At 35.0% G+C, this 14,840-nt stretch overlaps 2 protein-coding genes and 1 long non-coding RNA gene across 4 annotated transcripts; 2 read left to right on the top strand and 1 right to left on the bottom strand.

Annotated features, from left to right (window-relative positions):
* Positions 1-457: 457 nt before the first annotated feature.
* LOC121775013 lies at positions 458-3,225 on the top strand. The gene is made up of 3 exons (XR_006045089.1): positions 458-1,410; positions 1,675-2,433; positions 2,820-3,225. It is a non-coding gene; the product is annotated as an uncharacterized LOC121775013 (long non-coding RNA).
* A 3,415-nt stretch (positions 3,226-6,640) lies between these two features.
* LOC121775012 (glutaredoxin-like) lies at positions 6,641-8,096 on the top strand. Of its 2 annotated transcripts, XR_006045088.1 has the most exons (4): positions 6,641-6,747; positions 6,890-6,956; positions 7,632-7,730; positions 7,823-8,096. XR_006045088.1 is itself a non-coding variant. In XM_042171943.1 (3 exons), exons 2-3 carry the CDS (start codon positions 7,466-7,468, stop codon positions 7,924-7,926), a joined length of 369 nt encoding a protein of 122 aa, XP_042027877.1. In that variant the 5' UTR covers positions 6,641-6,747; positions 6,890-7,465; the 3' UTR covers positions 7,927-8,096. The 2 variants fall into 2 exon arrangements, 1 of the variants encoding a protein (XP_042027877.1); XM_042171943.1 differs by having other exon boundaries at positions 6,890-7,730.
* Positions 8,037-12,337, bottom strand: LOC121774212. The gene is made up of 9 exons (XM_042171123.1): positions 12,250-12,337; positions 11,058-11,390; positions 10,779-10,812; positions 10,276-10,500; positions 9,749-9,838; positions 8,923-8,988; positions 8,733-8,824; positions 8,603-8,650; positions 8,037-8,448 (listed from the first exon to the last, which is right to left on the bottom strand). The coding sequence occupies exons 2-9, from the start codon at positions 11,387-11,389 to the stop codon at positions 8,331-8,333; spliced, it is 1,005 nt and encodes a 334-aa protein (XP_042027057.1). The 5' UTR covers position 11,390; positions 12,250-12,337; the 3' UTR covers positions 8,037-8,330.
* Between the last annotated feature and the right edge of the window lie 2,503 nt (positions 12,338-14,840).

Raw genomic sequence — 14,840 nt, 5'->3', positions numbered from 1 at the left:
TACAGTTATAAATAGCTTATCATCTTGGTCATATAAAGATCGGAGAAAAATCTTCTAAATTGGCTTCGAATATCACTTAGAAGTCTGATATCATACATGAATGAATAGGATAATAAGCAAGTATGATTCGAACTTTTAACCTGTTGATTAGAGAATCTGGGCATATATTTATTGGAGGAAACTCCAAAAACACATCTATGAAATAAATAGGCAACCATATTAAGTATATTGCAACTAGAAATGAAGGCAGTGGAAACTCTAGACTTGGCAACTGTGTCGCTTAGTTGAAATTATATAAAGTATGTAAAATTGCCAAATAATTAATACTAGAGTACATTAGGTAGTTATTCAAGTTGAATTTCAAAGCATATTTCTTTTGTTAACGGCAAAAAAAAAAAACGATTCCAAGTAGAATATAGTCAACGAGTATTAAGTGAATTGGTCGGACACAATATTGACTTTAAAACACCTATAGGCTCAATTATTTAATAATTACTACCTTCATCCCATAATTAAGTGTCACATTTTGCCATTTCGATCCGTCCCACAATAAGAGTCACATTTCACTTTTACCATAAATGGAAAGTAGACCCCACATTCCACCAACCAATTCTACCCACATTTTATTATAAAACTAATAGGGGAGCATTAAGGTCCTATTGCCCCCTTAGTGTTAAGTTCCAACTTAATATCAACCATTAGATTAGGTGGATGGACGGATTAGATGAAACTTTGATAAATGAATATGTGTTGCATTATTAGGGATAATCTGTACATTATATGAGTATAATTATAAAACAACACTGAATCACAAACGGAAGGAGCGAGAATTAAGCGGGATTTTTAATCGACCTTCCATCTACTCACTCTCTCTCACACTTCAACCGTCTCACTCCTCAACCCACGATTGAATTTCGTCTCCCCTAATTCCCCCCCAATTTCCAAACCCTAGCCGCCACTCCAAGCCACCAGAAATCAACCCTTGCGTCGATTTTTGCCATTAAATCAACCTCCCGCGCCGTTTCACAGTCGAAACATCTCTCCCTCCGCGCGCGACCATCAAGTTCAAGGCGACAACAAGGTAGGGTTTAAATGGTTAAATTTTTGGTAATACCCACTGTTAATCGCCGATTTTCACCGCTGACACACCACCTAGTGGTCGATTCAATGTTTTCTCGCAAACAATATCAAGGTTTCAAACACGTTTTGGTCAATATTTTCGTAAATCATGAAATCGTGCGCATTTTTTTAGGGGCTCTGTCCATTATTGAAGTTTGTTTACTGGTTTACAATTGTGTATTGACGATTCTGTAGAGGAAATTTTATCAGGTTTTGATTTTTGTTCGTCTCATAGATCCACAATGACGAAAAGAGGCTGACCTTTCAAAAGCCAATCAACACAGGCTGCAGGTGAGCAATCTATTGCATTTACCTTTAGAATTCATGGAGTAGTTGTACATTATTGTAAGCAGTGGTGTGCATTATGTATTTGGTTTAAGCTACATCAATCGATGTAATAGAAAGCTTGTTAATGGGTGAATGTTGTATTCATTTGTGCATTATTTGATGGTTGTAAAACATTATATACCAAGTAGTGTGCATTACATAATATAAATGCGATACATTTTTGATACCTTCAACTATAAACATGTTCTGATGTCGTATTTTGGACAGCAACCAAGCACGCTAGGTTGGACATTGACGAAGCGGTTGATGATGTCATTCCTATTGCGATAGCGCAAAAGTTCCAGGAGAGATTGGCTGAGCAACGGGTGGAGACGAGTACAACTCGTGAAGAGGCAGAGCCGAGGAAACCAAGAGGCAAGAAAGTAGACCATCTCTACTGTCGACGGACCCCAACCGAGTTCCTGAACTGTTTAAAAAGCATAACTCCACGGCAGAAGGAAGTCGTTCTTGAACTGGGTTTTGGAGCTATCCTCCATTTCAACATGAAGAAGATTCCGGGATACCTAGGCTATTGGGTTCTCACGACATTTAATCTAGCTCGGTGCCAGATTCCATTTCTAGGGGTGAGAGACTAACACTGGATGAGGAGGACGTACATCTGACGTTAGGCTTTCCGAGAAGTCCGACACCCATTTCACGCCCAACCGACAAACAAAGCAACTTCATGTTCGGTGTAATAAGGGGCGGTTCAAAATGACCCCTGGAGACATTGCTAAGTTGATGATGCAGGACGTTGATGGAGGACCAGATTTCAAGAAACTCTTCATGTTCATGCTGGAAAATGACGTTATAGAAACTCCGGCCGACGGCAATTGCAAGCTAAAGATTCTGCATTTCATCAATGATGTTGATGAGATTCCAAACATGAATTGGTGTGGGTACCTGTTATCCGTTCTTGAGGTCACATATCCCAGTTGGGAAAAAGGCCTAACTGCGTCTTTCACCAGGCCTATTCACTTCTTATTGGTGAGTGAAATAAAAACTGCATTATATGCCAATTTACATACATTACTGACATGATACAATATGCAATAGTGAATTAGCTGTAACAAATGCATTATATAAACATATTGCTACATTAATGAACCTTAATTGCTTCATTATCTAGTTCTGCCAATCTTGTTGCATCTATAATGTATGCATTACATGGACTTATTCGTACATTACTGATTTGCATGGAAAATGTAATAGCTTTTGGTACATTATTGATATGTTTCCTTGAATCATCTGTTAAGTTTCAGTTGCAATAATCATTACTATTGTTGATTTCTTGCATTATACCCCTATTACACATGCATTATATACATATTTAGGTACATTATTGAACGGTTACCTTATGTGGTTATTGTCAGTGTGCGTATGTGGACCGCGTGGTTCACTGCCGGAGGTGAGTGATCCGTGCCTGGCCGACAATAAAAGGTTGGACGGCGGAGACTCTCAAGCAAAGGGAGGACGCAGAGGGAGTACGGAACATGGAGATTGGAGGCCTGGATTGACAAGGAGAATTTTCTTCAGGATGAGGAAGTAAGGAGGTTGGAATCGTTGAATAGGGGAGAAGGAGGAGCGCCCAACAGGTATAGAGCGAAGCGAATCAGAGATTAGTTTATCGCTTCAAGCTCGCTCATGGCCCACGCAATTTCGATGTGGGTAGATGATTTCAAAAGAATACCTGTTGAGTTGCTAGATGATGAGTGCTTCCGAGTAGGCAGTCAGATAGGAAAGAAATTGTTGGGATTGGAGGATGAGAATGTGGTGGAGGATGATGAAAATGTGAGTTTTTGCTATAGTGATGTATTTTGTTAAATCAGTGAAGTAAAAACATGGTTATAGTGATGTGTTCCAAGGTTAGAGTGATGTTTCTTTGAGTTTTTGCTATAGTGATGTATTTTGTTAACATCATTGAAGTAAAAAATGGTTATAGTGATATGTTCCAGGGTTAGAGTGTTGAGGCTACTCCGCCGCGCTTCTCCTAATCCTAGCCATCACAACACTCATCCTCATGCTCACGATCTTCCACGTGAAGCATCCAACTGCGGCGTCGTTCAAGTTCCATGAGGCGGCCACAGAGGTGAAGTAAAAACATGGTTATAGTGATGTGTTCCAGGGTTAGAGTGATGTTTCTGTGATATTTTGCTATAGTGATGTATTTTGTTAACATCAGTGAAGTAAAAACATGGTTATAGTGATGTGTTCCAGGGTTAGAGTGATGTTTCTTTGAGTTTTTGCTATAGTGATGTATTTTGTTAACATCAGTGAAGTAAAAACATGGTTATAGTGATGTGTTCCAGGGTTAGAGTGATGTTTCTAACCCTGGAACATCAGTGAAGTAAAAACATCATGTGAGTTTTTGCTATAGTGATATTTAGCTATAGTGATGTATTTTGTTAACATCAGTGAAGTAAAAACATGGTTATAGTGATGTGTTCCAGGGTTAGAGTGATGTTTCTTTGAGTTTTTGCTATAGTGATGTATTTTGTTAACATCAGTGAAGTAAAAACATGGTTATAGTAATGTGTTCCAGGGTTAGAGTGATGTTTCTTTGAGTTTTTGTTATAGTGATGTATTTTGTTAACATTATTGAAGTAAAAACATGGTTATAGTGATGTGTTCCAGGGTTAGAGTGATGTTTCTTTGAATTTTTGCTATAGTGATGTATTTTATTAACATTAGTGAAGTAAAAACATGGTTATAGTGATGTGTTCTAGGGTTAGAGTGTTGCGGCTGCTCCGCCGCGCTTCTCCTAATCCTAGTCGTCACAACCCTCATCTTCATGGTCACGATCTTCCACGTGAAGCATCCAACTGCGGCGTCGTTCAAGTTCCATGAGGCGGCCACAGAGGTGTACTACGACAACGCGCTTGTGGGAGAGGGTAGGGCGGCGCCAAGGGAGGCGGGGCACAGAGGGTGGATGTTTTGGTTGGTTTGGTGGCTGAGAGATTGGTGGGAGTGTCGAAAATTGAGAGTGATTTTGGGAGAGGGATTTCTACTATTTTTTATTTTAATCTACAATATTTTCGTGTAATGTGACTTATACAACCGGAGGTTCCGGCTGTATACACTAAGTATTCCGTGGTTATAGTAATGTTTCTTTGATTTGTTGTTATAGTGATGTATTTTGTTAACATCAGTGAAGTAAAAATATGGTTATAGTGATGTGTTCCAGGGTTAGAGTGATGTTTTTGTGATATTTTGCTATAATGATGTATTTTGTTAACATCAGTAAAGTAAAAACATGGTTATAGTGATGTGTTCCAGGGTTATAGTGATGTTTCTTTGATTTTTTGCTATAGTGATGTATTTTGTTAACATCAGTGAAGTAAAAAATGGTTATAACTTGGTTAGAGTGATGTGTTCGGTTAGAGTAATGTTTCTTTGATTTTTTTGCTATAGTGATGTATTTTGTTAACATCAGTGAAATAAAAAATGGTTATAACTTGGTTAGAGTGATGTGTTCCACGGTTAGAGTAATGTTTCTTTGATTTTTTTACTATAGTGATGTATTTTGTTAACATCAGTGAAGTAAAAACATGGTTAGAGTGATGTGTTCCACGGTTAGAGTGATGTTTCTTTAATACAAAAATGCAGAACCAAGCATATAAATGTAATTTTTAAGTCATCATAACCTTAGTTTTACGTCATTATAGTAATGATGACATAAAATGATCTTAACATGACCTCAAACCCGAATTTTATAATATGACCTAAAACTACTTTATAATGACCCTCCGTGTTTTTATTTAATTATTGACCATTAGATTGCCAAATCTTATGGTCATGATTTGTTTTGAATTTTGTATTGAAATCAATTTTTGTATTGATCATTTTCCTATATATATATATATATATATAAAAGTGGGTCTCATAATCCACTAACTTATTCAACCCATTTTTTTAAAATTCATGCTCACATTAAATGTGACACTTGTGACACTTAATGTGGGACGGAGGTAGTAATTACTAGTAGTAGTATATAGCTTTAACTTTCAGTACTATTTTTTTGTAAAATTTAGAATTTAATTTTTTTTCAGTTTATAGCTCTAATTTTAAATTTTGATATTACTTGAAATTTCGACTTTGATAATATTTTCAATTATAATCACTAAAAAAAAGTTTGACGCCCAAATTGTGACTCAAACGAAAATATTGTCAGCGTTTTTGTATCAGTTAATTATAAAGTTGAAGTTATGAACTAAAAGAAATAAAATTTCATGCTAAATAAATCAAGATTATAAACTGAAACAATAGAAAGTTTAAATTCTAAATAACTATAGTTGACTCATTATTTAATTTCGGCAAAACCATTAAGTAAACGGCAGGAATAATTGTGAACGTGTTTGACCATGCAATGAAGTGCGCCGCGTTTTAGTTTTCTCCATTAAATAGAAAAAGAGATATTTATAAAGGCAAATTGGCGGAGCAATAAATTTGATCAAATTTAAGGTCGTCGCTTAATTTCAGAAATCAACCTCATCAAAAAATTATGAAGTTGAAATCTGTTTGGAATTATTTTTAAAACATAACAACCGATCACCCAAATGTAATAAATTATTGATGCTTTTTAATTAAATGATAATCATTCTGTTCCATGTTAATTGAGTCATTTTACTATTTTGAGAAGTTCCAAGTTCATTGAGTCATTTCTATTTTTAGCAAAAATTACATCTCTTTTACTTTATTCTCTTTTAATCTCTCTTACTTTATTTACCTCCACTTAATACACTATTTTTATTCTTCGTACCGAAAAGAAACGCCTCAATTAACAAGGAACGGAAGGATTATCATTTTCATTAGGGACAATGATTTAATTCGGTACTTTTGAAAGTTATGACTATGAGACTGGCCAGAAATCAGCCAAGTGTTATGATTTAAACTACAACTATTCACTTTTCGGTATGACTAAACGATATCGTTTAACTCACCGATTGTTACATACATACATCTACGTTTGATATTAGGACCATTATATTAGATATAAGTTAGACCAAAATATTTAGATGATCTTGAATAAACCAAACTTCATTATTTTTTCGGTTGATTTTTAAATTATGAAATCAACCATAATATTCTTAAAAGAGAATTATTAATAATTTCTAAACTTATGATTTTTTCCCCGAGAGTGTGCCCTATTTAAAATATAGGCCCAATACATTTATTGGCACGATAATAATAATTACTCATACTTTCCCACTCGTCCATTTCTATTCCACCTTCAAGAGAAAAAAACATGGCATTTCCCAAAGCCAAGGAAATCGTTGATTCAAACCCCGTCGTCATCTTTAGGTCTCTCTCTCTCTCTCTATATATATATATATGTGTGTGTGTGTGTGTGTGTTTGAGCAAGGTGTATTCAATCATTTGGAATTGAGAGGTTATTGATATGTTTTTACGGTAACGAATATTTTGTGTTGATTTTTGGCGGCAGCAAAACATACTGTTCTTACTGCTCGACTGTGAAGAAACTGCTGACGGAGCTCGGAGCTTCCTTCAAGGTCATTGAACTCAATGTTGAAGCTCTGTGCTTTCTTCAATCGCTTTATTTTGTTTAGAAAAAAGCAAAAAGAATCATTGCAAAATTAGTGTTTTAAGGTCCAGATTCGTGAAGATAATTCCTGATTATATTGGGACTTAATTTGAATGAGATCCTTCATGATATGTGTCTTCCATGTATTTATCCTAAAATATTTAATTTTAGTGATTCATATAGCAGCATACCAAAATATACATTCAAAGATATTTTATGTGATCTAACTTGTAATACTATTTTACTTACTTTTGTTTTCTATTTTTTGATATTTTATATATTTATTTTACATTAGTAAATATATTTGTATGATATGAAATCTGTTTTGATATCTATGACTATATAATATGCTTACCATTCTGACAGCTTCTTAGAAAATAATCATACTATAAGATTGTTGTTAATTCTGGCCCAGAAGATAAATCTTAACCAATAACCAAACCGAGGTTCGATAACTGCTAACCGATTGTGTAGAATATGAGCTCAGTTCTGGTTATGAAGATCTGTTGGGCTCGGTTATCAGTTCTAATCGATAACCTTGTTCTTGTTTCCAATTTCAATGATTTGTCTACTATATTTGGCTCCAAATCATGTTTCCGTTCCACTTTCAATGAATACTGCATTACTGACACACGGAATGCAGATGATGGAAGTGAAATGCAATCCGGTCTGGCTGAATGGACCGGGCAGCGCTCCGTCCCGAATGTGTTCATTGGTGGCAAACACATAGGCGGCTGTGATGGTATTCAAGACTTACCTTACCTTACCTTACCATTTTTGTGTGTTGCCAATTTGGTGAATTCTGTTTCACGTCCATCTACACGTATTTTGCAGCAACCACCGCGCTGCATAGTGCTGGAAAGCTTGTTCCGTTACTGACTGAAGCCGGAGCAGTTGCCAAAGCTGATACCTCAGGAGGTGCCAAAGCTTCTATCTAGACTACTACCAATTATGCTCCTTACTTGCAAATGTTATGATACTCTACACCTCACAATCTTATGTTACTTGTACTGAATTAAGAATTATGATTGTGCCGTACTTGCACATGTTATGATACTCAAGATTTGATTTGATCAATGATAAAAAGGTGCAGCATGTTCCCTTTTCACTTATGTTTGTGTATGAATGAGGTAAAAGAATCATAAATTTCTAGCATCAGACAGCAGTTCCTTAAACCCTCCAAACTCGGTCGAAATAACATACCTTCTATATTCGGTAGCTGTGCACACATCACAAGACACGTTCGATCTTCCACACAGATTAAAATCCAGGGCCAATTCTTGATGAATTGTAAGATTTGCCTTCTTCCATTACAAGACAGCACGTTCGATCTTCCAGAAATTTATGGGCTATGCTGATATGAACGAGGGAACCATCTGGATAGTAACCAATGTTTCACTTTCACAAACATGAGGAAGATGGCATAGCAGGGGACATGCATCAAGGCTACCACCAGGTACCTGCATATTAAAAATTGGACGAGAAGGCGTAGAACAAAAGCTGCTCAGATACACACATGACTATTGAGATCAAGAATGTAAAGGCAGGAAGTTAAACACACAGTATTCTAAATTCCACTATAATCTGAATTGACCTAATAAGTAATCAACTCACCACACTGGAGCGAGGTCTACTGATAGATCAAGAAAAGGATACGGCCACCTGACACAGAAAAACAATCACCAGAAACATCATCAGTAAGATTTGTTTCACTACAAATAAAACTAATACGAACTGTAATTACCAAATTGAGATGCAGGCATGGACAATCCACTCGAATATGACATAAATACCCGTCAACAAAATGAAGTAAGAAATCCGGAACCATGGGAATTCCTGAGAACAAACTTTCAAGATTATGCTAAATCCAGATAATACTAAAGCATGATTCTTTTATTAACAAACATATAGGATATCCATATCCCGCAGCTCACCAGACTACAAACAGCTGTATCCCCAAGGAGCAAGATAGCATTGAGCGAGTGTGTCACAACTGTCAACTAACCCAAAATAAGAAGACATAGTTTTAGATTGAAGATTTAAAACTGAAAATTGGAAAAATAAATACACATGCATGAAGCGAGCATTTCAAATCTTGAAATACCAAAACGCATAAATTTATTGTAAATTTTCTATGCAAGAATTATTCAGTACAATAAATTAACACACTCTAAGCCATGGAGGAAGTCACAGAGGTTATTACTATTACAGAATTCTAGATGCTGCAGAAAAAGGAAAATTTAATGTGAGGAACAGTGCAAAAAGAATAATGTGGGGAACTTTATAACAATTGTTAAAGTGTGAGAAGTGGCAAAAGGTGAAACAGATGATGTTACTGTGATTTACAACAGATTTATATGTTAAAAGCTGACTACAGTCAAATATAACCTTACTATATCAGTACCCCAAAAAAACTATGCTCACGAGTCCATCATTTGCAGCAAATACAAACAATCATGAGATTACCATGGAAAGAATGATGCAACAGACAAAATAAAGAAATTTTGGTAGAATATTTTAAATTAAACAAGAAGCCTGACCATTCTAATTCAGATAGCAGTATTCTTTCATGAATACATGTTTTTTTTTTCCATGAATTATGTTGATTCACACAAGGAGACAACTGCACAAGAGATTGTATTTCAAATAGCAGTATTCTTTCTTGAAGAAAAATGTAATTACTACATTCTTTAAGGTTTAATTAGTAAGATGATGCTCAGAGCAGAAGAACAAGGGATTCTTGAGTAGATAAGCACTTACAAAACTCATCTCGTAATCTCTCAGCGCCATGAATGGGAAAATCACAACCCAGTAAACAATATCAGTGAGAGTTACTGCCCCTGCTGTCATCTGCTCAAGCAAAAACATGATTACCATTAGAAAGTGAGAACTCATAATTGATTTAAGCTGAAAAGTTCTTGACAGTCTCCATGAGCTAACAATCCAAATGTGGTCAAGACAGTTTATTTTCCAGAGCAGCGAACTGATCAAGGCATAGATATTGTCATAAGAAATGCAAATGATGGATTGGAAACCTATTTTTAAGAAATCCTTTAAGTAGCTAGTCCCATAAATTGTTATTCGGCATCAAATCATGGATTTCATTTTCACATTAAATTAGGATCTCATGCAGCACCATGAGTAAAAACATTTTATAATAAACTAAAACCTAGAAATGGGAAGATTCCTGAAATGATTTTTCCAAATGATGAATTCATTTATTGCTGGTCTACTTTCAAGAACAAAATTAAGCCGCTGTCTCCTTGATAAAAAACAACTAAATACACCTGGAATAAAACTTGATACAGATCATCCCAGACGTCAGAAGTTATCAGAGTATGGAGTGTCCCACGATTGTCCAACTTCTCCGGCAACCTCATCCCATTTCCATTCACTCCATGTGCTAAGGGCACATGTAAAGCTTGCTCCATATCCTCAGTTAAATAGCAGTTACTGTTGCTATCGGTTTTGGGACTGTAAAAACATCCACGTATTGAAAGCAACGATCCAAGCTGCATAAGAAATAGACAACATAAGACATGAGGAGAATCGATGGCTAAAGAAGGGTCAGTGTCTCAGTGACTTTATAAGGTTAGGCGAGTTTCAAAAGCTCAAACAACATAAGAAATAGACAGCATAGACATGAGGAGAATTGATGGCTAAAGAGGGCTCAGTGTTTCAGTGACTTTAGAAGGAAAGGTGAGTTTCAAAAGCTCAAACAAAGTATTATGAACATTACTATAGGCTCATCTCATATGCAATCTGTCAGAATAGAAATCATAAAACATACCCCAAAATAGATGGTGACTAAAGTAAACGTCCACCTGCAAAAAACATGTGATAAGAGTAAGAAATGAGAACTTTGTAAAGATAATCAGAAACATTTCCAGGAGTCAGTTGAAACTTGAAAGAAACCAAAGAAGATCTTCAGATTGAATTATTATTCTTCATTTCCCCCCTCAAACTCATAATATCTATGCATGCTAAAAAATAAGTTGCCTATGAATTTTCAGGTGCCTTAAAACATGACCCAGTTCAGAATATAATGACCAAAGGTAGAAGGACTCACTGAGTATAGTAGTAAAAAAGTTCAGCTCCATGTAAAGCAAGATCAAAAGACACAGCTGCCAAAAGCAGACCAAAAGAAATTATCCGAAAGCACATAAGGAAAATAGGATGAATTCCTTTTAGACAAGGTTTCCATGATTTTTCAGAGCGTATGTGCGAGCTCTCATGCTGGTCGCCCCCTGCATCCAATTCGGAATTTCCTAAATTTTCATATTTCCATATCAGAAATGCTGCGATAACCATAGGTGTCAAGACCCATACTGCACATAGAAAAACTCTCCAGTTCAACCAATAACTCAAGGTAGTAGGATCATCATTGACGAGCAGCTTCATCCTGTTGAAAACACTGAACGTGTTAACTAAATCACTTCAAACAACTAAATAAAATTAGCATGAAATCAAAGACCAGCATAGGCTTTCCAAATATCACATTAAGGGAAACAGTTCTTTTACAAAAAAAAATTGACATGAACACATTAAAATGACCATCGCTATCGAACAACTAAAAGAAATAGACAGAGAATGTTCTTATCATAAGCAACCCTTGAAGCTACTATCCAATTCACACAACAACATTACATAATCATTCCAGATGATCCACACCTTCTTGTATTTTTCTCTACAAAGTCACCCCAGAAGCATCAATACTCCTGCTCCTCACTCCACCCTCTATCTCTAAGCATTCATTCAGTCGTAATATATCAAACAATGTCTGCAACAAATTTCTATAAGCCAAATAAAATAATTTCACAATTTTCTTAGTAGTAGTAAATTTCATAGCCATCTACAATAGTACATGTGATTAATATTTTAAACTGCACTCAAATTAGCTCAGCCGCAAGAAAAAAAAAACATCTGTAAGCTCTATTAAATAGAAACAAACACAAAGACACGGAGTTAACACCAAATCAACAACAAAACCGAACATAAATGAAAATCTGCGCTCACACAAACTCATTCATACAACAATACGCATCAACAACGTATATTCACAATAGAAATAAACTCAAACAACAACTGATGCATATTTACAAGCATCTGGCGGATATGAACTGCAGCATATGCTTTCGCAAATCGCAATCAAGTAAGCAGCTAAACTGCAGAGCATGAACAACTTAGTGCATTGAAGCAAATAATCACGCCACAGAAAAACAAACTAAATTAGGATCGGATCAAACAGGGTGAAACTATACCAAAAAAATCGGAATTTTCCGTGAAAAAATGTGAATTTGAGAAGGAATCGAGATTGATTAGAATGACAGAAGTTAAATATAAGTTCAGCATTTTGGTAGTATTAAAAAAACGTGTTGGAAAATTGAAATCGAACACCTCGCAGCTTTAAATAATGGACCCTATATTTAATTTTAGAGTGAACCGTAAAAAAGTCTCTTACTATTCGCCCTGTAACAGTAGAGACCCATAACTTTTAAAAATCACATATCTAACAAAATATATAATCACAAACCTTATTTTTTCGGACCATAACACTCTCAGGGCTTGAAAGGGCAAACTCGACCTTTTGTGACACCGTCACTACATCCCACCTGCTGCATGTACTCTCAATCCTAATTGATGTGACAGAAAAGGGAATCAATGATTGGTGTGGTGGGGGTGGGGTGAGGGTACACGTCATCATTGACTAAGGGAGACTCTATAAATTATTCTAAATAAAATTGATAGGCTAAGGGTTGAAGTAAAAGACAACAGAAACTGGTGCCGTCCTTTTCAATTAATCGTTGTATTAATTTAATTTTAATGAACATATTAAAAAATTGATAATGAAAGAAAGTAGTATAAATTTATTCGTTATTGATTCTTTGAAAAAATAGTGTATTTTAAATAATATGTCGGCATGTTTTTTATAAATCAAGCCTTCTCTTTTAAAAAAAGAAACTCTATAATGTAAAGTCTATTTTGTTTTTCAATCTTATTATATATATGTTCACATCACTTTCAGCGTATATTTATAAATAAATAAAGCGTATAACTTTTCAAAACTATAAAAACATAGTAGCATATAAATCTTCCAAAGAAATAGAATATCTCTCATGCATTCAAGAAACAAACAAAGAAAATAGAAAATACTATATCCCACTTAAAATAAAGCCTTGCAACGATAGAGACATATTTATAGTTAATTATATTTTTTTTTCAAATTACGATTTACCAATTCAATCTACAATTAAAATGTGTTATAAAATTTAAAATTTCTTGCATTTAAGCATTAGATCATGCATTTATTATCCTTACACTATTAGGAATTTAATTACGCGGGTTAATCAATTTCATATAAATCCAATATTTTAGCTCGATTTATATACAAGAGTTTTTTTTATTAGTTGAATTTCAAGTTTTTTTTATCCTATATACATGGCTACACGTGTTATATACTACTACTATGACTCTATGACTCTATGAGTTATTTCCCACTTAAAGCAAAGAAAAAGAAAAAAAACAAAACGAACGCAACTTATAAAAAAAATTCACATAATTTGCATTGTAATGACAAGTGCATTGAAAATGATGAATCGCAATATTAATAAATGATATATAGAATAGGCCAATTAGCTAAGAATGCGTGTACATAAAATAAATTGCATGTTCTGAAAAGGGAAATATGACACAGTTCCACTATACATGCAGACTAGATGTGCAGCATAGGGTGCAGGTTTGGTAGGTAAAAAGGCTAAACTGCCCTTCAGCCCATTTTGGGCATTTTCGTCCGGAAAATGGCAAAAAACACAAGGTTTGTGATTATATATTTTGTTAGATACATGTGATGAGATTTTTAAATGTTAGGGGTCTCTGTTGTTAAAGGGCGAAAAGTTAGAGACCTTTTGTGCAATTCACTCTTAATTTTATGGAAATTGAAATGCATTTATGTAATTTTTTTTCCGAATAGCCCAAGTTTGTTTAATGTATATTACTACCTCCATCCCACACTACCTCTATCCCACAATAGGAGTCCACATTTGATTCAACACGAATTTTAAGAAAGATAAAAAAAAGTTAGCTGAAAAAGTTAGTGGAGTAAGTACTTTTATTCATTAGTTTCATGAGTAGAATGAGTTAGTGGAACGTGGGATCTACTTACCATTTATAGTAAAAGTAAAAGTGGACTCTTATTGTAGGACGGAGGTAGTATCTAGTACTCCCTTCCGTCCCTACTAAGTTGAGTCACTTCTTTTTTGCATTTGTTTTGAAAAAATCAGAATAAATAGTTAAAGTGAATATATAGTAAAGTAAAAGCGTGAATAATATAGAGAAGAGTTTTATCTACATTATACTCGCTGTTACTTTATTATGTATCCACTTTAACTATATTTTTTTAATTTTTTCAAAATGAGTGCAAAAAAAAGTGACTCGGCTTAGTTGGAAAAAAAGAGTAATACTGTATAAAAATGAAATTTATCTTATAGTATTTTAAATTAAAAAAAGAGTAAGACTGTATAAAAATGAAATTTATCTTATAGTATTTTAAATTCATATTTCTTTATATTTCTTAATATATGCGTAACAAAAATGGCACTTAGGGACAAGTGAAGTATAATCAGCGGCGGATCCAGGTGGGGTCGCGTGGGGTCGGCCGACCCCACCGGCGGTCCACCGAACACTGCCGGAAAATATCATCTTCGACCTTTGACCTGGTGCAGTTTCGTCTCCGACCCCACGACAGCTTCAACCAGGGGCGGACACACGTTTAAGGAGGGGCAGAAATTGTATGTAACAAGGGGCTGAACAATCTATAAATAAAAAGTGCAGAGCATGAAATATATTAATGGCC

This window comes from Salvia splendens, chromosome 17, assembly GCF_004379255.2.
Source record: "Salvia splendens isolate huo1 chromosome 17, SspV2, whole genome shotgun sequence".
NCBI classification, from domain to species: Eukaryota; Viridiplantae; Streptophyta; class Magnoliopsida; order Lamiales; family Lamiaceae; genus Salvia; species Salvia splendens.
This window is presented reverse-complemented; position numbering and strand designations above follow the sequence as displayed.